Consider the following 22,101-nt stretch of genomic DNA (forward strand, 5'->3'; position numbering starts at 1 on the left):
GTGTTCTACTACCCTGCGTTAGTGGCACATCTTGGCATCTCTGCTCATTTTAGCTGTGTTCAGGACAAATTCTCCAATTTTCGTCGTGTCTGGGAGCCCGTTACCAAGTGAAGGTCCATCATGAGGAGGCAATGATCAAAAGCATCACGGGACATTTTAAACTCTGCTTCATTCAAATGACTCTCCAAGTTGCTGGCAGCGGAGTCTCTCCCAGTGGAGGGGGGCACCACGATGAGAAAGGATTTATTTGATCGATGTTATTCCCTGCCATGCCAACGGCCATGGTGAGGGGCTGCCCACACCATCACCCCAAGCAGCCCGTGGGCAAGGAGGCACGAGGGCAGGCGGCCCACAGAAACCACCACACTGCCCTAAAAGCCTTTTTTAGTAAAAAATATTCTGGTGTGCTATTTTGGACCCTTATTTTTGTCAACTTTACATAAGGGACCAGATTTGAGGAAAAGGAATGGGGACCATATGCATTCTCTCTTTAGGAGGCATCCCAATATCATGGTTCCATCGGGAGATTAAAATAATGAAATAGAGACTAGGTAAAAAAATGCCCATGCAAAGCATCTCCCAAAAGTTTTATCACTCACTGGGCATGTTTTTATTTTAATTTTATTAATGTGGGAATAAATTATGGTGAGCAGAGTCTTAACTGAGCCCCTTGAACAGGGACCAGCAAGGATCAGTTGTCCAGGACAGATGGCCTTCGAGTAAAGGTCAAAGAAAATCCCTCTGGGAAGCCCAGGAATATTGGTGCATGGTTGTTGGTAGGCACACGATGGCCTGTTGATAATCTTTACAGCTGGTCTCACTGCATTTTCAAACTCTTTAAAGTGAATTCAGCATTTCTGTCTCAAAAGTACCTTACTTTTCTTGATTAGGAGTTGCAAAACAAAGCATACAATTGAAAGCAAAGGAAAATATCAGAATTAAAACTTATCTGAAGCCTTTCCTGGCATATATCTGTCTTCCTGACACGTCTACAGCAGCATATCTGCGCTAGCGTGGATAATTATCTTAGTCTACATTGCTCTATAAATAAATGCTTTAACAAACATGTCAGAGTAGAGTTATTACTACAGGCATTTGGATTATCAGAGTAGGACACACAAAATACACATAACAACCAAAAATTTAGTTTCTTTAGCAGCAAAGGTGATGTCACTATTTTGTGAAATGCAAGTCTACATGAGATGGGTAAATCATGCAAAGCAAAGCAACAGCAGAAAAAAAAAATTAAAGCAAGTAAAAGCTCTTACTGTGCAACAAGCTCGCCAAAGTTTTCATCAGGGCAGTATTTTCGAGGACGGCCTCGTTGAATATGACGGCCACGTTTAAACTCTTCATCATCAACAGTCCAAAAGGACCCAAACTCATCCTCTACTCTGATAAAGCACTTATGCAGTGAGAGGTTGGTGCGAATGGCACCCTGGGACAAGAGCAGCAGCAAAGGAGATGAAGTGGAAACAAAGGGACACGGGATCGGGGACAGAACAGACATCAAATACAAGGAAAAGGAAAAAGAAAATAAAATGCAATAAGCATAAGCAAATGGTTTGTGAGGGTTAATATGCATTGCCACCTAAAAGCTACTAGCATGTGATGCAACAAACACCAAGCAAGCAGGGTCAGGGTACTGGTGGGCATACAAACAGTAGTGATGAGATGTTTGTCTTGGTTTCCCTTAACTGAGACAATGCGAAACCACCTGTGGTTGGTCTAACACCAGCTAGCAGCCAAAAGCCTCTACGTTAAACTGTAAGCATGATCCGAGCTAGGCTAAGAAGTTCAAACATGGTGGACATACCCACTGATCTTTTGTGGCCTTCGTTTTTGGAACTCTAGTTCATCCACTGTCCATACTGCCCCTTTAACGTTTTCTACTCGCACAAAACACTTGTGAAGACTAAGATTATGACGCACTGCATTCTGCAGCAAGTATAAAAGAGAAAACATTCAAAAACCTTCTATGAGAAAATGCTCATCATTGTCCAAGAACAGCAGCAGCACAGTCAGCTTGACAGTTCTCATTTTGCAATGTTAAGCCCCTTCCCCTCCCCGCACCCGCTTGCTTTCCCAGGCTCTTTACATCTTATTTTGCAAAGACAATATAAATATGAAAGCTTAAACCCAAGATTAAAAATTCACATTATTCTTATCAATTATCCCCAGTGTGACTGAGAACAGCCACTATTTTAAGCATGCATGTTGTAGAATACAGCACATTTCATACAGAACACAAGAGGAACATTGCTTAGACTTTTTCAAAACAAATATATACTCTCTGCAAAAAGAAATTTCTCCCCTCCTGGAAAAGAAAGCAGTTAGAAAGAACAGAAAAGATTTTATATTAGTACAGTCGACTGGATTTAGCTGTGAGGCGCAGGAGCTGGTGTTGCTGCGGTTTCCCACAGCTGGGCTAATGTGATTCAGGTGCTGCACCTCCCTCCACACCCACAGCACGGGCCAGGGGCTCGGCAGCACCCCACCGGCCGGCCGGCACCAACTCCTGCCTCCACAGCTTGCTCTTATATGGAAGTTGGCTCCTATTTCTGGCAGACTACTGTAGTGACTGATCTGAGCCTCTGCCAAGTGAAAACATGAGGAGGGCTCTCTGAAACAAAGTGATAATATCCCCACAGCTCATCACCCAGAGCGACCTGTGCTCATGGCATCCGATGCCCGGACGTCCACCCTGAAGCTCGGCACTGGGAAGGATGAGCACGGCCAACCCCTCCAATGTGCTGAGACACAACGAGACACCTCTCTAAGGCATGGCAAGCTGTTGGCTTTTCTGCCCCTGCTCCCTCTGACACTGTGCTGAGAGCCTTATTATTCCTCAAATGGAGTGCTATGCTTTGTCCCCGCTTCAGGAGTTTCCTGAGCAAATGCCCTGCAACAGTTGGACCCAGTGGTCTTAAAGGTTTTTCCAACCTAAAAGACTCTTCAAAGCCATTGTTCATGGAATTCATAGGAATTTGTACATGGAGCTTGTTCCCAGTGCTGCTGAAAGGGGCTTGGGAAACAGGAAAAACAGAAGAAGCCATTTGCTGAAAATCTGCAGGCGAACAAACTCCATCCTCACTGGCACCATTGATTCAGTCAATCTGGTTGACTCGTTAGCAGGCACAAAGCCAGCAAAACACATGGCCTGGGTCTAGGCAACCAGGAGATGACAATTTTTTTTCCTTCCGACGACATCATCCTCTCCTTTTTTTTCACGAACATGGGGTCTGGATGGTGAAAAGGGAGCTCTAATTGTGAATGTCTAAATCACTGTGCAAACAAAGGGTAGCACAGAGCATTTGTCATGTAAATCAGGAGGCAGTGGAGTGTGTGCTGGGAGGGGAAGGCAAAGAGTCTTCTGCTCCTTCTCCAATTCCCTGCCATGCCTAGTGCAGTCTCCACATTCCCACCCTGGTAGGAGTGGAAGATTTGGGGTTTGAGCTGCCTTTGCTCAGCAGATGCTTGAGTGCAAACACATCTCCTCTGGCTGTAGGTGCCTGATGCAGGCACTTCAGCTTTCCCACAACCATCTGCATCTGAACTGGTGAAACAGTAAACCTTGAATATGCTTTTCCTCTCAGCAAGGCAGAAATCTAGCAGAAAGTCAACCTGTCCATCAGGCCTGCTTCCTTCTGCCCTTATTTTCTTCTTCCTGCTCTTATTTTTCATGGGTTTTTTTTCCCCTCCCACCTCTTCCAGATTTCAGTACTGTTGACTTTTTGGCAAAATCCCTGATTTTGAGGTGGAGGAAAAACATGTAAACGCCCCACACCTTACGAGATGAAATCAGCCAGCTCAGCAACTGCTGGTGGGTGCCGTGCTAGTGCAACCCGACACAGGGCTGCTGGCCCACATCTGGGTAACTCAGGCAGTTTCCTGTGAAAATGGGAACACTGTCAAGTCTGGAACAAAATGTAAGAATAATAATGCTATTTCCCCCAGTGAAAGCTGATCTTGTGGTTCATACAGCAGTTGATCAAACGCACAAGGCAAAACCCAGCAAAGGGAGTCCTCAGAGTTTGTAAATAGTCTCTAAAGACAGGGTTGAGCAGAAATAGTTGTGTTTTTCTTTAAATAAATTTAATGCTGGAGAAATACTTTACAGACTGTTCTTGTTCTCTTGAAGTCCATTTGCAACTAATGGTTAAGGCTGGGGGACAGGGCTCTTGCTGGGTATGCTGAGACAGAGAAGTTGAATATTTACAAGACATCCATGAAGTGTGTTGCCTTCATTTTCTATTTTCCATGTGATCACTTATTTAAGTAGTTCATGCCAGAAAAAAATTGTTGTGTTTCTCCTGCCTCTGGATACTTGCTATCTAACAGTTTTATTTGAACAATACCCCAATGTGTCAGAGCCACACCTGCAGCCTGTGCCTCATGGCTGTGACTCAGTGCCAGCAAATTACTCCAAAAAATAAAAGCAAACAGACATTGCCTCTGACCTGTCTGAACCAGTTCACAGTGCTCCCCCAGCAATCAGCTTAACAGAAAAATTAGGAGCTATTATTGTAAGATTATATATTTACCTTGTTAAAAATATTTGTATGCAAGCCACTTTTGCAGAAAAATTACCCTGAACATGCTTCAATGTAGTAAATGAAAGGGTTTGTTATTTTAATAACTGCTCAGGCTCTGCCGTACTGCATTTTGGGAAAGAGGTTCATTTTTTAAAGGTCTTTATTCTTGCACTCTTCTGTGTTTTTGAAATAGGGCTCAGGGAAGATTGTCTACACCAAACCCTGACCCTAAACTTGGGGAACAGTGACCCAAATGACCCCTAAGCATTAGCTGAAGGTGGGCACAAATCAGCACATATATATTCAAATTATTCTGATTCTGCAATTAGCCCCTTGTGCTCGTTCTGCGCCCCGTGGGCTTCCCATCATGCCAATCCAGAGCTGCATTTTCATCCCTGCTGTTCCTGGGGGCTGGCAGAAATCTGAGCAGTCTCCTGCACAAAATCTGCACTACTCTAACCAGTTGTCTATTTTGCTGGCATTGGTGGATGTGGGGGTGAAGTTTTTCTTTCCTGTTACATGAAGCAGGACCTGGACACCTGCAAAAGGTCAAGGTGTCCAAGAAGGGGGTCTCCAAATGGCACCTGCCTCCCTGGGACACTCAGTGCCCTTCTACAAGCCTGAGAATCTGCAGCTCAGCCTCTCTGCTCCTCTTCTGTATCTGCACTGGCTTCTGAGACTGGATTTTATGGGATGCCAAAAGCTAATTCCCAAAACTAGCCCCACAGAAGATATAGCCAGGACTGCCTGCTGCCTTCTCCCACTCCTCCCTCCACTTCCCTTTGCTGCTGGAACTAAATAGGATTTTTACTTTAGCACCCACACCTGCAGCTGCTGAAAAGTCCTACTGGAACCACTCCAGGAGCAAAAGACAGGCAGGTCTAAAAGGATCTTAAATCAGGGAAAGTTAATTTCCTTTCTGGATAGTAAGGAAGCTGCGAAGTTAAACACTGCTCATGTTTTCCAACTGCAGGGAAGAATAAAGCAGCAATCACATAAAGTTTTCCTGAACTTGAGAGCTTCTAGACCAGGATTGAAAATGTACAAAATTGTGCTGGGATCTGAATGAAACGGAAACCATGCCACTAAAAACCAAGCTAACTTCCAAGGACCATTTTTAGCTCCATCCGCTGAAGGAATTAATCCTAAATGCAGGCTGGGACAGGAAAAACAGAAAGAACTGATGGAACAGCATGTATGGGACCTATTCATACAACCTGGTCATTTGAAGTTGTTTGAGAACAACAGAGCTGTCTGGATTAAGAGAGATTCCAAACACCAGGGTACAGTTTTTACAGCAACACAACATCCTGTTGTTTGATTAATTCATTTGTGATTGCACTAGATTCAGAAGCCAATATGACTATTAAAGTGCTGTATATAAAGTGAAAGAGTGGCCCCCCAAAATACAGAATAAAATTAACTCTTATCTCTCTAACAGTCTTATCTCTTATCTAACAGTATTTGTGATATTTATCAAAGGAAATGAAAGCGCAAAACCCCAAGTTTATTTCTGTTAAAGACATTTCTTATTGAGGGGCTTGTTTCTTGTGCATTAAATTCAATGAGCTTCTACTGTGTGATTAAAAAAAAACAGAGAGGAAGTTTGTAACAGCTGTTTATGTAGTTAAGAGTCAATCGACTGAGGAAAGAAATCCACTGATCTATAGATCCTAGGGAAAAAAATGGTTGTTGTGATTACAACCTGCATACCTAAAAAGACGAACAGTGTATCTTCTACTGACATAAGAACTTTACCTCTTTTTTTTTTTTTTTTAATTTTCTAATACGTTCCGACTGAAGAGCCAGAGTTTCCCAGCTCGTAGCAACCACACAGAGGAACTCATGGCATAATCACAGAACATAAAAGCCAATAATGGGGATTCAATTAGTGGTTTTCAAAGGCAGAGGAATTTTTCCTGCCAAATATCAAATTGTTCCTGCAGATAAGGCACCCGGCGCGTGTCGTAACTGCCGATCTGAATTTTTCATGTCCCCACGTCAGGACAATTTATGTCATCAGCAAGGTCGGTTCTGTGCACGGCAGAGAGCAAAGGCAGGAGGTGGGCTCAGCCTTACCTTCCACGTCGCCGCGTTGCGTCGGAAGTAGGCGAACATTCGCGTGAACCAGTTGTAGATTTCGTTTAGTGTTAGCTGTTTTTCGGGAGATTCCAGGATGGCCTTGTGGAGCAAAGCGATTGCAAGATCAGTTATGAGCACACCAGTACAAAACACACTCACAGTTTTACTTTGCCCGATACAAAAAGGAAAGAAAAGAAGAATGAAAAAGAAGAGATTTGGAGCAAAAAATCCAAAGGAGGGTTTTCACAATATGAACTAAGATTAATGGCTGTATTTAACAGTTCAATGGCAAAATTCAAAATGGAATTATCTAATTGTTTTGAGTTTTTATTTCTGTTTCCTTACAGAAATATTAATTTATTAGTCATTCATAAAGCAGAATCAAAGAGAAATGCAAAACATTTCACTAGCTGATTAAAGCTCAGTAATTATTTAGAGCTCAGATTAATTCTAGGGATCAGAGATTACTGTAGCTTGTGATAATTGACTTGCCATCTTTAAACAGGCTCATTTTCACTGTTGTGTGAAATGAATTTCCTAATAATCACATCGTATTGTAATACTTAATCAAAAGCAATTATGTTATATATTGCAGTTCTAAAAACCCTTATAGTAAAGGTTTGAGCATTTGAGCACGCTTACGTACCAAAGGTTTGAAAATCTATTTAATCCAGAGTGTGCACATATAGGGAGATATATTTTTTCCTAATCCAGCCGCGTGTGTTTGGCTCAGCTTACCTGTCTAATTAAAGATGCATACGTGAATGGTGGTCTAACTTCTGCGTTCTTATAAAATTCTTGGTTCTGGGCAATATCTGCTAAATAAGAGCAGTTGTTCTGTTATCATCAGAGCCCAATCACCACAGCTGGGCCGTGGGCAAACACGGGGGCTGTGCCAGCAGAACCCCTTTACCTGAAGAAATGGGGACGTTGTATTTATCCGAGTACCGCCTCCGGATGGGTCCGACGTTGTGCATGCTCGTGGTAGTGATGACTGACGGTCCCTGCGTGACAGGAGTGATGGGCGCAGTCGGGGTGGTGGGAGTATGAGGTAAACTCTGCGGAGACGCCTCGGACGCGGTCTTGGAAAGCGTGACGCTCGATACCAGATTCAGCTGCGGAGGGAAGGACGAGGCTTTAGTTACAAACAACATTTCTGCATGGTTAAGGGCTGCAGAGGACACCCTTGATACCACAGTGTCCCTCAGTTCACAGCAGACACTGCAGCTTCAGCACAAAGTGCTGCTGTAACATCTCCATTAGGAGCCAGCAAAGGGAAATAAATATGATAAATACATATACAGATTTCCAAATAGGTTTAAAAAACCGAAAAACATAGCCTGCTGCCAAAAGAATGAATCATGGATTTTTATCTAAATATTAGAAGAAGATCTTGCACAGTACATGATCATTTTAATATTTTACTTCAGGTTTCATTGTTTCACAGTCTAAACTGCACACCTCTCTGATTTCCATTCTATCATTATGCATGGCTTCTAATCAGTCTTCTTGGATATTTCATTGAAGGCATCAGGCTTAAAATAAAAGGCAAGACTTTCCTAGGGACATGCTAGGGAGAAATGCAATCTCTCTCTTCAGCATTTGGGCTTTTCTTTTTTTTTTTCTCTCTGTTCATCCATTTTAGAAGCAAAGCCCAGAGTAGGCTAACACTGGAATAATTTAATTAATCACAGGACATGAAATACTGTGAGCATTCAGCCCAGCACAAGTGGCACCACTCTGTTTTTTCCTCCTAGGATGGAAGGCATTGGTGTTACCTGCACAAAGCCCAGCCCCACTGGTGTGGCAGCGTGCCACAGCAGGCTGTAAAACACACCTGCCTCCAGGATTGGGTATCAAACCCAGCTCCAACCCGACTCTTTTCGATACACAACCCTATTTATATAACCAGCATCCACATTCCTCCCCAACCCTTTCTTTTTGCCCTACAACGTCCTTTGAAAGACGACGCTCCATCTCAATAGGTTGCTGCTGCTGAAGTATTTTAAACAAACAATCCGATCCCTTAACTACAACATCACAGAAGACGACCGAGAAAAGGGCTCTTTGACTACTTCCACATTTCTTTCCCTTAGGCGGTTTCACAAATAATACTGGTGAAATCCTGACCGCATTGAAGTCGGTAGCAAAATTCCCACTGAATTTAACAGGGCCAGAATTTTACAACTTTTGCTCGTGATTAAAATTCCTTTTTTGCTAGACATTAAACCTTCTGAGATGAAGGCAAGGCACACGACACAGCTATGCCCCCAAATATCTCATGTTTATCCATAAGGCACTGTATTAATTTTCCTTGTATGAAACTAACCAGATAAGAAAACTCCTATTAGCATCCCTCATACGAGTTAATAGCCACAAATAATGTTTCTTTTTAAAAATAATAGGATTTATCCCAAACAAAGGTCGTGGAAAATAAAGAGCTGTACTGTTACAGAGAGGATACCAACACAAAAAGCCCATCACCCACAGAAAGGGTTCAGCTGAGGGAAGATAAATTGTGATTGCTTGTCCTTCCTGACAGTGGGAAGGAGCTGAGGGAAGCCCCAGCCACAAACTCCTGGCACAACCTGGATGCTGCTCCAAGGGAAGAAGGTGGTGAGCAGCAGACGTGCAGACACGCACCTTTCCCTGCAGGTGCTTACAAATGACTCCTCACCTTCCAGCGGGAAAGATTTAACACTTTGTGGCAAAGCCAGGGAGCGTGAACCCAGAGAGGGATGGTGAAGGTGGTGAAATGCAGGTATTGATCCCTGCTCCAGCATGAACCACTACCTGCAGTCTGAAGGTTTAAACCCTCCTGGTGCCACGCACTGCCCACCACGTGCCACCCGGTCTGCTCGTTGACTGGCCTGATTTAAGGACACTGATTAGGGACATATATATAGTAATGTCTCCCTGTTATCCATCTATCCATCTATTACATATGATAAAAGGACCAGTGATGATAATAACAGTGCAACTGACAGGTCTCACCATGAAATTAAATCTACTGTATTTTATCTCAGTTTCTAAATGGACATTTTAACAGTCCAATAACTGCGAGGAAATTTGCATCAATTTTAAGTGCCCTTCTCAGTGCAGTCCCGGCAGCCGGGCCCTCCCGTTGGAAAGATCACTGCTCCTGCTTCATCATTACGGCTTCCAACTACTCCATTTCAAAAGAGTCCCCTTCCTTTTTCAGCATGTAAAAACTTAACATTTAATCTGTTTCTACTAGGGAACCTTGAGAAAGGATCCACAGAGGTCAGCACTCCCTGCTTAAAGAATCTGAATCAAGTTACATTTCTTTAGGCTTTTCAGCGTAGGTAGCGACGAGGAATAAACACAGAAGAGGACGAGCAAAAGGGGGGGCTTTAACAGGCTTGACAAATGACACTGTGATTCACACCCACTGCTGGGCTGCCACTAATAAGCTACAGAGGAAGCAGCCAATCTCAGCTAATTACCAGATAAAATTGTATTGTAAGGACTCTAATTAGGAGATGCTTATGGAGGTGATCTAATGATTAAACGCTGCATCCAAGTGACCCCACCATCAATGTGCAGTGGTGTAAGATGTCACCGGAATATTTTGTAGAAACAGTAATTTTATTTCAAGGAGGGGAGGCAGTAATATTTGTAATAATGGCTATGAGGTAAACTAATTAAAAGACAGTTCCTAAAGGAAGACTGTGGCTTTGAGCAGCTGCGGCCGTTCCAAAACAAAGTGCCAAATCTCAACAGAGGAGCTGCAGTCAAGTGGAAAATTTCTGCCTGACCTCTGCTCTCGCTATTAATTTGCAGGAAACCTAATGACACATATACATATTCCCACAAAATTGTTCTAATTGCTAATTTGCCAAAGGAGCCCAGTTTCCAAATTAAACATGACTGCAGTCTGTGAGGAAAGAGAGAACAAAAAGCTGGAACGCAGCGAGTCTGCTGCGTTTCACCTCCGACGACCATTTGTGAGCCTGAACCAACAAGTTAATGAAACACGACCTTGTCCATCGCTAGCGAAGTTTTTCCTTTTTCCGTGTTTTATTTGATGACACTCTCCTCTTCCAGCTGGGTTCCCCAAACCTGAGCCAGGGTGAGGGAGGAGAGGGCTGCCTCCCTCTGCAGCCTTTCGCTGCCGCTTCCTTTGTTGCATTGATAGCGCCAAGGCTGAAAAATCGGTTGTGAATTAGAGCAGAATAACAAATTATGAATGGTGTTGGTTTTGTTGCCATCTTGAATTATTAATCTGAATGGTAAACTATTAAATCTTAATACTGGCGTCAATTAGAAACGTGGAAGCGGCCGTGGATGATTGTGCAGGGCAAAGATCAGGGAGGGACTGGGCTGGGAGGGTTTCTTTTCCTGATGGAAACTCTACACGGTTTCTCCCTGTTTGCATTTGCTATTTAAAAACAAGTTACTATGATTAGAAAAGTTGTTCACATTGGTATTTTGTACACAGGCTGTTTCCCACATACTGTAATTTTTGGATGAGTATCACTGCTGGCAGAGGGGAAGGAGCCCAAGTCACAGAGTGAGCACTTGAACAAGCAAGAACTCTTGCACTGCAGCAATGCACAACATGGGCACTCAGAAAGTACACCCCTGCACCAAGGAGTTAAAATGTTTTTGTAATATTTGTCCTGGGAATGGGGGGAGGGAGGATCTCCTCCAGCCTTTAAAAACAACCAAAACCAAAAACAAGGAAAAAAAAAAAAGCAACAGAAAACCCACCAAATCCCACAACAGTTCTAAGTCCTAAAATTCTGCAAATTCCATCACTGAATTTTGTTGATTGCTTTGTTCACTTTTGGTTTTTGAGAATATTTTCTCATACTGTTTTGATTTGGGCATTCATAACTGCCATAATTGTTTCAGTGTTCCCTTTCAAGAAACAGCCATGTCTCCCTATTAAAGGTGAAAACTGAGTCATTTGCTTTTTTTCTTTAGATATCAACAAGGCAGAGAGGTAACCCACTCCATCACCCTGGAAAACAGATTTCCAGTTAGTGGCCCTCCCACTAGGACTAAGTCTGATTTCTTTTTGTGTAAATATTTTACATGACAATAGCAGTTGCACATAAAATAGCACTGAAACTCTTTAAAAAAAAAAAAAAAAAAAAAAGTGTTTCTAAGTGTCACAGTGAGGCCATACCCTGTGACTCCTCTACAATGGGTGCTGCTGCTCTGGACCCAGCTGGGGCTGCGGACTTACCTGCACTGAGTTCCTGAAACCGAAATACTTTGGAGAAGAAACTCCTTTTCTTGACGCCAAGGGTGAGAGAGAAAGTGAATACTGGGCCTAAAACTTTGTTCAGTACTGTGTCTTCCTCTCCCTGCTTCAGCCTGGACACATTAGTGTATTGGATGCAGAGCCTGGCAGGCAGCAATCACTTAGCAGGTGTTGTTATTGGCAGGAATACTAAGGAAACTGAAGCTGAGGAGTGAGACTTAATGAAAACCAGTATATAAAAACAGCTTTTGTTGTGCTTGAGAATCTCTCTTTATTGCTGCATATCGTTATTTTTTCAAACTATAAAGTATGGCTACAGCAGCTAAAATGCTCAGTCATTACCTCAACAGTTAAAAGGCTCTTTTTTTTAATGCTTTGTTATTACAGTTGCTAAAAACAGTATTTCAAAACAATCCTAACTACTATGGTTATGGTAAAAAAAATACATTAAAGAAGGGATATCTAACAGTGCATCTTATTTAAAGTGCCAGAAGGGTCTTTAAAAGTTTTCTGCCTATTTTTAAAAGATGGTTGTAGCACCTAGTATGAAGAATTACTTGGTTGGTTGATGCTTTTTCCTTCTCTTTCCCTTCCTATGAACTTCGACACAAGTTAATCCTCCCAGAAGAAAGCACATTTCCATTTGAACCTATTATGCTGATGGCTAACACTGATGAAAACAGCATGTCGGGGGGGGTATCTTAATAGCAAAACCAGGATGACAGTTCTTGAGAAATCGCTGTTCCGGCTTTTGTGTTGTGGTTTTGTTTTTTTACCTTGAAAAAAGTTCACCTTACCAAAACATGTCACAGCATATTCTGTCTCATGGCTTTGTTCTCACTTTACTCAGGCCCCTCAGTCCCACCAAAACAACACGTGCAGCACGAATGGGAACAACACTGCCTGCTCTGAGTGTTGAGTTCTGAGAGAGCTCCGTTTTCTTTTAAAGTGCTGCTGTTGAGCATTTCCATTACAAAGCTGGGTGTTTTTAAAGGTGATCCTGAGCCCTGCCCCAACTCCTGGGATGTTCCCCCCACCCCAGACCCCCTCCTGCCTGCCCAGCAGCCCCTGGGGAGCAGCACCAGACACTGTCAGCACCTCCCTGCCCATGCAGTCTGCCAATGATTTGGGCCATCAACACTATCTACACAGGAATGCACTTAAATCTCATTGACTTTAGTAGGACTAGAGAGCTTTACTGAGCAGATGTCTTGGTGGGCTGAAATGCAGGGGCCACTCCACCACCCCTCCCAAGCTCAAAATTACTGCAAAGAGCTACAGCCACTCAAAGGTTGGGATGGGATGGATGGACATCACTAAATCAGACAAGCAACCCTTCCCCAGAGCTGGGTGAGTTTTGAATTGATGCACAACCATCAAGAACTTGGCTGTGGTCCAGCTAGCCCAAAGTGGTCCAACACCACCCGCTCAGCTACCGCCCAAAGCCCAGAAGGCAAAGATGGCACAAGTGGTCAGAGTGGGTTACACATGGCACATGGTTAACACAGATGCTCATACACCCTACTACCTGCCAGTAACAAAATAGTTTAAAACAAGAATTAAGATCCTTTAAAGAGAATAAAAACATTTCCTTGGTCATGAAAAGGCTGTAATTTTAAATCCCAACTCACTGCTATGTTTGGATTCGCAGCCGCTTTTTCCTTTAAAATCACCGAAGTACCATAATATATTAGTTCTAACACACACCTTGCATTAGTTATGTTGGCAGAAAAAAAATTAATTACTGGATGTAAAGACTACTTTGCAGTGCAATAATGGTCATCAGATCTTTTTACCAAAGTCCTATCCCACTGAGTTAAAAGGATGAGGGTCTAGCAGAGTCTATGCAATGCCTGTGTATTTTTTTCACTAGGAGAGCACAATTTATGCAAAACACTATACTTCTACATTTTATAATTAATTTTCAAATGCTTCACCTATACATATTTTAATAATTTCTGATTTATCAGATGGTATCTATAATAAATTTTTCTATATTTCAATAAATGAAAAGAAGGCAGTTTCAATCCAACAACAGAGTGCCACACAATATAGGCCTGTCAGGCACCAATTTTTACTTCTAACATGTAAGTTAAAGGATAAGGAATTTATAATGCTGCCTGTGAACGAAACCACTTTTCATACACAAATGTGATCTTTTTTTTTTCCAAAGGGTAATACAACAGTACATTTACATAAACTAATCCAAACAATCTATGTATTTGACAATGGCAAACCTCACACAGACTGCCTATTGTTGGTTTACATCTTGGAGTTCTTTATGTTGGCTTGTAACACTGCTCTAGCTGTCAAAGGTTTGACTTGGACTCTAAATAAATGGTTATAGAAGTGCTGTGCAGCGATATTGGACTTCTTTGCAAAAGAAAACCTGCTGTGTATGAATTCAAAAGCTATTAATTTTTCAGTCAAAAATATTCATGCCTATTTCTTTTAATAAAGAAACACTGTGCTGAGCAACTGAGAGATAATGTTGACTAGTGGTACAGAATTTTCAATAGAGCAGTTAAAAATAAATTTAGTAGGAGGTCCCCAACAAAGCTATAATTTTCCAGAATGTAAAACATTTTTAATACTAATCAAGACAGCCCTTTTCCCCCTGTGTTCAGGGGTTTTTTTCCACTGCTTTTCCCTGTTTATTAGCTGTTAACACTAATCTTCATGGCGACACCGCCTGGTATCTCCGTAGCCTACAAGACCCGCCAAAGCTTCCTGCCCTCGGCGGCCCGGCATCGATCACGAGCTGCCTTGCCAAACACTGCTTGCCTTCTGATGATTTCCTCCCTTTAGTTGGTAATCCTTCCTCCTGAGGGGCACTGCTGTTATGAAAGGCCTCAAGGCAGAGTGCTTTGAGACTCCCAGATTATTCCGCTGTTTTAATTTTTAATCCAGTAAGAGCTATAGAAACCAAACCTCCTCCCCATTCTGTTGGGTCTACACACTTTTCCAACAATGCACTGAAGCATTTGCATTCAGGCTGGGATGGATGTGAGGAACTAGAAGAATGCTATTTTTATAGATACCACCAATAGTTTCTACTCTAGAGGGCTGGTGTCCACCAGACCAAGCAATTTTAGGGATCTCAACAGCTTAAATGGAAGGGTTTGTACCTACCACTCAACTCTCTCCAAAAAGGCAAGGAAATTTCCTGTTGACATTGACATCTGCTCCTGTGTTACTGAATAGCCTGCAATTTTCTATCTAGTAGCCTCCCTATGCACTTCTGCAGCCATTTATTTCCAACTACATGGAAACTGAGAAATCCTTTTCTAGTAAAAATGTGTGCGCGAAGTGTTTAATGATTTTATGTTCTCTATCTCTGTAATGTGTTCTGTTTCAGACATTAATTTTGTCTACCAACTGCATCTTGGCAGGCTACCATATTTGCTGGGTTAATAGTCTGACTCCTTTTTATTTCTATCACCATAAATCACGCATATATGGGTGTGTGTTTGCTTTATTTATAGAAAAAAAATCAGTCAAAACAGATAAACCAATACTTTGTCATTATGCTGCATCATTGCATATTGATTAAAATTGCTGGTACTAACTATAGATTGTCAACGCTCAATTAATTTTCACACAATGACTCAAAGCAAAATCAAGTAAAGCCAGTGTACCTTTAAATCTTACAAATCTTAAAATCAAGAAGCAAAGCACTCTCTCCATTTTGAAGAATCGTCGGAAGCTCCAAGGAACACTTTCAGCATTAAGAGGCTGAGAGAAAACAACAGCTGAAGAAGGGTCATCTCAGTCAGCGAAGGAGATGGGGGATTTTCCTGGGTTCAGGGGTAGCCAGGAGTTTTCCTGGGCTGCAAAGCCACTTGCTTCCCCTGCTCCCCCTTCTTTAAAGAGCAACCTAGGGTAGAGGAGGTTTCCCTTCTCAGTTTCAACAGTATAAACCCTGATACTGGGTAACCATGATTATCATCAAAACGTGCAGTTAGAGTCACTTCTACAGTAAATGTCTGTCAGACCGGGAGAAAGCAAAATAAATATACTAAATATAATTTAATTACAACTCCTTCCTAACACTTCCTAAGATTTCATCCAAGTCAGACTGATGCAAAGCGACTTGCATGAGGCCAGAAAAAGTCCCAGTGCCTCAGCTTTGGTACCAAACTTAACTTTGAAACTCCCTGAAGAGAGGGGGATGACAAAACCCGGCTGTGCTTCCCATCTCCTCCCCACAATCAGCTCTGAAGTGGGCCAGGCTCCACAGCGTGGGCTCCAGTGGGGAACAGGAAAGAGAGGTTTGTTGTGAGGTTTGGTTTTTTGCTTTCAGCACAGCTCGGTACTTACAGGCTGAGGGGTGGCTTTTGGTTCAGTTGACTTCACATGCAGGTGTGTCATCATGGCTTGCAGGCGCTCTTTATCTTTTGCAAGCTGGAAGGGGAGAGAAAAAAAAATATCCTCTGTTAGTCGTACAAATAAAACCCAGCCTCTGCTTATTCCTAATTAAACAGCTGGCACCGAGGCATGAGACAGAAGAGTTTTATTGCTGAGTAGTTTGGAAATTGTATATGGGCTATTCGTGAGGTAAAGTGAATGCATGGTGCTGGGTGTCACCGCTTCCCAAAGCAAAATGCATTAGCCCTCGAGTGAGAAGAGCTAGACCTGCTGGCACCAAGAGCTTCACTCCAGCCTTGACAGCTAGAAGACAACAGTGAATCATGTTTATTAACCAGCCCCACTCCAGCTCAGGAGGTGCAGCAGAAGGAAAGCAAGGCAGCGGTTCTAGGCTGCATTTTCCTCCTTTCAGAGCAGAAAACCAGTGGCACCAATGGGCTGTGGCTTCACGTCACACACAGGCATTGTGGCACATGCAGAGAGCACAGACAGTGGTGGTTAAACCACACGAGGCACCTCCGCAGGGCTCTGTGGGTAGCCTTGGGTCCAAAAGCACCTTGATCTGACTTGAGAAGGTGGCAGAGCCCTCAGTAGGTCACCCTGGGACGCCAGGCTGGGCACCTGAGCAGGGGCACCCAGAGCATGGGGCAGGACCTGCTGTGGGAGCTGCCAGCATCCCTCTGGCATAAGCCGGAGGGCAGTGGGGTGGGAAAGGCTGAAAGCAACAGCCATCACCCCAGAACACTCATCCCTGGGCACCAATGCCACAAGACTGACGTTGGCATCCTTTCCCATTGGCCACTTCAGGCCCAAGAGTTGGGGCAAAGCTCCTGCTCTCAATGTCTCTTGCTTTTTATGGTTGAGATCCACACAGCTGGAGTCTCGGGAGCACTGGTATGCATCTATAGCCTGGTTGGCTTCCCAATGCATTTCAATGCACTAAATTTCATTATTTTTGGAAACAAGGAATATTTTAAAATGTGTGAATAGGACTTTTCTCCGGCTGCTCTTCAAAGAAAGTTACAGTGGAAAGATGTTAAGAATACTAATGAAAAAGGGATGTTGTTAACCTGCATGCCGAACATAAAGGTTGCTGCTTCCAACAGGACCTGGATGAAGCTCTTACAAATGCCAGTTTTCCCAGAGCTGAGGTTTTGCTTTAGACAAGCCAGATTCCTGGTGCCAAGAGGAGAACTGCACTCACATTCCAGCAGAACTTTAAACAACCTGCCCACCCTATCACTGTCATCTGTTTGCAGCAATAAAGTGGGGCTAAGTGTATATAAAAGGAGACTTGATCATAAATCCCCACTCATAACCTTTTGGCCAAGGTTGTCCTGCTCTTCACAAGGCGAGGGGTTTCTGACTGCGCCATGATGGGATAAAAACTGGCACTGGAGTTTCCAAGACAGGAATTAAAGGAAAAAATGGTGTCACTGCACTTTTCAAATGGCTCCTCTTTCTTTTGGTCAAAAACCTCAATGGCAAGAGACAAAACCTGACACCTATGGCATAGCTCCTGCAATCTCATCCTGATCTGAGCTGGACACTTCATGGGAGAGCTGAGGGCAGCAATGGGCTCTTATCGCAGCACTGCAGCAGGAACTTCTTCCTCTGAGAGTCCTCTGAGAACCTCTCCAGAGAAGGCAGAGGACTCACCCTCAGCTGCTGGGCTTCATACAAAACAAATTAAGCCAAGAAATAGCTGTGCTCTCCACACAGCTCTGTTGTGCAATCCCTCATTCCTAGCAGTCTCTGGGCACATGGGCTGCTTGGCGGGGTCATCTGTGCATTAAATTTTGGTCTGCAGGCTACTGCAGAAGAACAACATCTCATAGCCAAAATAAATAAAAGGCAGGCACCTGAGAGCTTCCTGCCAGGCCTGGTGTGGCGGCAGGAGGGGATGGCACCCTGGCAGCACAGGGCACACCCTGCTGCGCTTCCTCCAGCCCCCGCAGCGAGGGAGAGGGGAGAGGGGCACCTCCCTCCCACCGCCGGGGTCCTTGTTTGTAGTGTTTCCACTCATCGTCTCAGCAATGCTTTTAACGCCGAATCTGGTGGATGGAGGTTATTAAAGATCCTCTCGACATTTCAGGCAGACACACGCTAGCATTTTGTCATAGTCTAGGAATTCAAACACTCACCCAGTTAGGCAGGAGTTTAAATTATGAAAAATAGAGGTCTCTCGGTTTCAAAGCACTGAAGAGAAGTAAAAAAATCTGAAGAATTTCTTTAAACTGTTTTTCCCTTAGGTCAGGAAGCAGTAGTGATATAAAACTAGAGTGTCACTAGTAGCCCCTCTGGTCACTGGGGTCAAACGAAAGAAGCCATGAGGGATTGCTCAGCCACTGGTGGGAGCAAATTCTCACTGGTGGCAATCACTGGAGTGTAGATGGCCCAGAAATGGGGATTAATAGTCAGCAGGCAGGAAAAATGCTCTTGATCTACTGATAATGTTGTTGGGCAAGGATAGTTCTGATGAGGAGGTATGAATCTGCTCTGTACATGGGGCCCCAGGAACACAATATAGTCCATCTGAAACTTCCTTCTTTCTTCCTCTATCCATTTGGAAAGCTCTGCATGCTGGGAGTTTTCAGACTGCTATCCAATTCTCCATAAGTGTGATTTTGTGAGACTTCCTTCACCTCTGGATGCACATGTGAGTGCCTAACTGTGGTCCAACCAAAAACACATCCAGAGCAAGGTACAAGCCTTGCAAGCTTGGATACCAAGATACACAGCTTGCCCTGGAGAGGTTAAATCCTAAAACTACACCAGTAGAAAAGGCAGGAGAGGGAAGCACAGAAAGCACAGGCCAGAAAGGGCTCCAGACAAGGAAGGGACCAAGGAGCAAGAGGAAAGGCATTAGAAACACAGATGATGGAGAAATTGCACAGGAGGAAAACCAGACAGAAAATAAAGGCAAGAATCAGGAATGGGAAAATGAAAACCCAGTGAGGGCATTCAACAGGAAGGGGAGAGCACTTCAGCAGCAGGATTTTTGACAGACCAAGGACAAAAAAGAAGGAAGCCAGTCACAGGCAATGCAAGAGGCAGTCAAAACACAGCCCTCCCATTCTGTGCCTAGTTAGGCTGTGCACTAGAAAGGTTTAGAATCCACTTTTCAAGAGTATCAATGGATGCTGTAGGAAAACAGACCCAAGCAGTGTTCACTACACTGAAAATGGCCAGCTGCCTTAATTTTCTCCCATTAGGAGACACTTCTATAGACTTATCATAGCCCTGCTGCTATCCTGAAATGTTTTCCCACTCAAAGGTAGTGCTGCAAAATGGATGTCCTACTCCAGCTAACAACTAGCTAAGGAGAGGGGTATGTTCCCTGTGTTTGCATTTTACCCAGCAGCACAATTTTCACTATTTATAATGGCAACAAATGATCATGTCAAGATGGTTTAAACAAAGTGAAATATGAGAAGATTTCTACCTTGCCTGTGATTTTTGAAGTATGTGATGCGATGGAAATGCTAAGACCAAACTTCGAGGTTTCTGCTAAGGGGCATTTGCAATCAAACAAAGGAACAGATTTGACCTGTTTCTTTCCAAAATTTCGATTAAAAATTACTTTCTTCAAAAGATAGTACACTTATCTCTAACACTGATAAAACTATCATGAGTAAAATAAGTAACAGCATAAACAACAACAACAAAAGGATAGCATTTGGGTCCATCACACTCAAAACATGACGTGTATCCCTCAGGTGAAATGAATTTGTTTTGATGGGGCTGTACATGCATGAAATGGTGGGGAATGTAGATCTTGCCATGGCGCTGGACCCTAATGCTGGGAATTCTCAGCTGCACTGTAAGGCAAAGCTGCTCACCAGTGCTGCAGGTCAGGGGTAAAGGCTGCGGGTCCCTTTTCTATCTAACTCACAAAACTCAGTCTCCAAAGGGCCTGTCATCACTCTGTTGGTAACTGCTCCATGGCCTGAGTATCAGGTCAATGGTCCTCTGACCATGTCTCTGAACAGCCCATCGTTGGGGGCCACACTTTTGTTTTATTACGGTTCTGTGCAAAACCAGCCAGATAAACTAGGGACTGGAAGGCAAACCCTTCTACGTAATTAGGGGCTTTTTTAAACTATCAGAGAAGTGATACAGGATGAAAGGAGAGGGAGAAGAGGGAAGCTACAGGTATATTTCAGAAGCTGGACCACCCTCCTCCTCCTCCACCTGTCCTTGCTGGCCAATGCAGAGATGGCCTCACTCTGTTATCAACACTCCTGTCTAAATCAGGCCTCCAGCTCATCCTACCTACTCTGCTCATATCTGTGTCTCATATGATTGTTAAATCCAGAACTTTCTGGCCGTCACACCACTTTGAAATTATGGTCCTGTCTTGTGGACCTTATGCTGCTTTCCCTTACAATGACTCCGAGCACTGCCAGCACTAAATGGGTGTGAAGCTGTAAGTATAAGTCATTTAGAGCAATTAGCAGAATGCACTGCTGATAAACCTTTCAAAAATACTGGCAAGGGCTTATGGAGAGGTGGGAACCAAGTATCTCTGTTCTGTCCCTGTTTAATGCAGGGCATCCTCCTGTAGTTCCAGGCACAGCCATTCCCAGTGACTGTGGGAGAGAAGGATTAATGCTTTTCAAGCTGACTGTAACTGAAGAATCTAGATTTACCTTCAGCCTCAATATTACTGCACCTTGGTGAAAGATTATCTCATCTCTCAGTTTACCAGGAAGACTGTAGATTTTTATTTTTCTTTTCCTAATTCCCAAGAAACTTGTTAAAATAACAGACCATTTCTCATAACATTTTCTGCAAGACTCTGATATTTTATGACTGGTAGTTTGATTTTTATAAAACTTGTATTAAAATAGTTTATATTGCTTCAGCTAATAGTGAAAGAGTGTCATGACCAGCGTGTTCCTGAAAGTAAAATTTAGGAAATATCTATGAAAGAAAAAGGGTAATTTGTAAGATAAGAAGATAAAAGGCATTTTTTAAAAATGCTTATCTTGAAAAGTAACAACAAGAAGTTTAAGTGTGGTTTTGCTGATTTTTCTCTCCAACTATTTGAAGCTATAAATGACTTAACTCAGTAAAATTCCAAATGTAATTATCTTCTGTACTTAGCCCAAGGCTTTCCATATATCTCTACACTGCTGTCTTGCATACAAAATAGGTTTTTCAATAGCTGGTAACTATATAATGTACAACATTGTTTTAATTTCCCCTTCTTTGCTAACCTCTTGCCTGCACACAGACACACTGTCACAGCTGCCCAGCCAGAGCAGCGAGGTGCAGGGAGACAGAAAGGACTTGGAAGCACTTGGAAAGGCAATTACACAAACAGCTCATACCTTTGCATCACAATCAATATATTCCAATTCACCCCCTTTTGGCAGTTTACAAAAAAAATTATTTGCTACAAATGGCAAAAAAATAATAGTAATAATAATAATATTAATAATAATAATAATAGTAATAATATTAATACAACATGGAGGGTATTAGGTACATGAAATACCACCGAACAAGCCAGGTCATGCAGCGTTTGGAAATAAACATCAACCATTTCCCCCAACAACTCCAAATGAAGGGGACCATATTCCCCTCGCCCCCTCCAGCCCCCCGGGTGGGTATAAAAGCATTAGATACAAACTGATGGCTTTCCAATCAGTCAGCCTGGTTAAGTTTCCTATTTCTTTACAAGTTACGGTTTAGGAAAGAGGAAATGAAGCTGCAGTTTCTTTTGATCGTTTTTAAAACTACTACAAGAAGGTTTTGAAAGCTGGTTTTCAATCACAGGGGGAAAAGCAGAACTCATTTTTTACTGCTGTCGAGAATTGGATTTGATTAATACTGAGGTAATATTAAAATAAATTTTATTTTACCTGTAGCTCTAAC

At 43.0% G+C, this 22,101-nt stretch overlaps 1 protein-coding gene across 17 annotated transcripts in view; it reads right to left on the minus strand.

The window, feature by feature from the left end:
- Positions 1–22,101, minus strand: part of FOXP1 (forkhead box P1) — a 383,611-nt gene that overhangs the window by 15,801 nt on the left and 345,709 nt on the right. For 14 of the 17 annotated variants that reach the window (XM_039559317.1, XM_039559316.1, XM_039559318.1 and 11 more), the window contains 6 exons: positions 22,089–22,101; positions 16,171–16,254; positions 7,531–7,732; positions 7,356–7,435; positions 6,615–6,716; positions 1,817–1,938 (listed from right to left, as the gene is read on the minus strand). The exon at positions 22,089–22,101 is cut by the window's right edge and continues 75 nt beyond it. In XM_039559317.1, coding sequence (XP_039415251.1) covers positions 1,817–1,938; positions 6,615–6,716; positions 7,356–7,435; positions 7,531–7,732; positions 16,171–16,254; positions 22,089–22,101 — 603 coding nt within the window. The remainder of the gene's footprint in view (positions 1–1,816; positions 1,939–6,614; positions 6,717–7,355; positions 7,436–7,530; positions 7,733–16,170; positions 16,255–22,088) is intronic. The other 3 variants (XM_019280357.3, XM_019280353.3, XM_019280351.3) reach the window with 1 other exon arrangement.

This window comes from Corvus cornix, chromosome 12 (assembly GCF_000738735.6).
Source record: "Corvus cornix cornix isolate S_Up_H32 chromosome 12, ASM73873v5, whole genome shotgun sequence".
Classification (NCBI taxonomy): Eukaryota; Metazoa; Chordata; class Aves; order Passeriformes; family Corvidae; genus Corvus; species Corvus cornix.